A 1,671-nucleotide genomic window follows, 5' to 3' on the forward strand; every position below is an offset into this window, starting at 1 on the left:
TGAAACGTCCGTGGAGAGAGCCAAACACTACGACCTACTTTTTCAATTGTCCTCTTGTGTACAGACAGGGTGACAAAGTGTTTTTTGTGAATGCAGCAGGAGGAACCATCTCCATCATGTGGTTCCCCCATGCCCCGCCCCATCCCTTACCTCACCCCTCCACTAATTCCACTGCATGCTCAGGCTGTGTTGGTGCTCAGATTGGTGTGAAATCGACATTTAATGGGAGTGCGGGCATGCGCGTGTGTAGGACTGGTGGTGTATCTCAAAGGATTTAGGCCTTTGTGTGTCTGAGGAGATTCACATCATGTGTGCGTGTGTTCACCTTTAAGCTCAGACTGGTGTGAAATCATGGTTTAATGGACAGGAAATGGTGTGTGTTATTTTTGGAGCAGACTGTTGTATCTGAAACACCTCTCTCATTGCTCGAGAAGCTAATGAGCCACACTCTCAACAGGAGACCAGACACACAGCTATACGTCCTTTTTCAATCACATACTGCAGCTCTTACTGATCAGTAAAGCCTCCTTTAAATACATGAGCCAATATCATTTGAATTTATATAAACAAATAAGAATTTTGTTCACCCAGCCAAGTAATATTTCAGGCACGTTTAACACACTCTTAATACCAATAATATTATGGCTTGTTAATGTCAGCTATTAACCTATACTTTTAATTAATTTTCATATACAATGTATATTTTCCCCATACCTGTCCTACATACACCGCTACAAACTTTCAATACAGAATTAGTTTATATGTTAGAGGGTTTATGCTATGTGTATGGTTAGTGTACGCAGGTGAGGGTTCTACTCATATTGGGAAGTGTCAAACACAATAGTGCTTTTCTCCTGTGTCTCTCTATAAAATGTGACAGTTCACCATGCTGGGGGTTGGGAGGTTAGTTTTCAGCTGGACAATAGAATCTGGCTTCAGACTAGACACAATCAAGGTGACCCCCTGCCACAAGGAACACACAGACCCAAGCCATGTTAAACGCTCTCTTTTATACACACACACACACTTTCCACTCTATGGCAATCCCTCAACCACACACACCAACGTCGTTTGGACACGGTGAAAATGGCACAGCCTTCAAGGTGTGTGGACAACTTTATTTTTGCCCAAATCCATCCTCCTCACCCTGGTGTCAATCGGAACAGCAGGACAGCATTTAAAAGAACCCAAGCATCACCAGAGCATGGACGTGCACCCTCTGTTCTAAACTAGCATCACCAGAGCATGGACGTGCACCCTGTGTTCTAAACTAGCAACACCAGAGCGTGGATGTGCACCCTGTGTTCTAAAGCGCAGTGCAGGGGGACGGAGTGCTCCTCAGATGACCTCGCTCTGGTGACGTGCCAGAGCAGGGGGCAGCGTCCTGCCACACGGACCCTCAAAGTGATACCTGGTGGAGAGAGGGTGGTGTTTAGGGGCAATCCAACAGCTCATCAATTCAAGTAGTGCAGTGTAGGAGCGCTACTGGTTCTCAGCAGTTGATAATCATGCACTGATATAGCATATGCCTGTCACATGAGGAGGTGGTAGGAGGTTTTTGATGTCGCAGAGGGAGAAACGGGTGACTCCAGGGCCCCTCACACAGTGGTACGTGAGAGAGACACCAATAATGTGCAGGTGGTCAGAGGTGGGTGCGTGTGTGTCATGACT

At 46.3% G+C, this 1,671-nt stretch overlaps 1 protein-coding gene across 7 annotated transcripts in view; it reads right to left on the minus strand.

Moving 5' to 3' along the window:
* Positions 1-1,097: 1,097 nt before the first annotated feature.
* sirt5 (sirtuin 5) overlaps positions 1,098-1,671 on the minus strand; it is a 5,214-nt gene continuing 4,640 nt past the window's right edge. For all 7 annotated transcript variants that reach the window (XM_027027926.2, XM_027027921.2, XM_027027924.2 and 4 more), the window contains one exon: positions 1,098-1,411. In XM_027027926.2, coding sequence (XP_026883727.2) covers positions 1,339-1,411 — 73 coding nt within the window. In that variant the 3' untranslated portion in view covers positions 1,098-1,338. The remainder of the gene's footprint in view (positions 1,412-1,671) is intronic.

This window comes from Electrophorus electricus, chromosome 3 (assembly GCF_013358815.1).
Source record: "Electrophorus electricus isolate fEleEle1 chromosome 3, fEleEle1.pri, whole genome shotgun sequence".
Classification (NCBI taxonomy): domain Eukaryota; kingdom Metazoa; phylum Chordata; class Actinopteri; order Gymnotiformes; family Gymnotidae; genus Electrophorus; species Electrophorus electricus.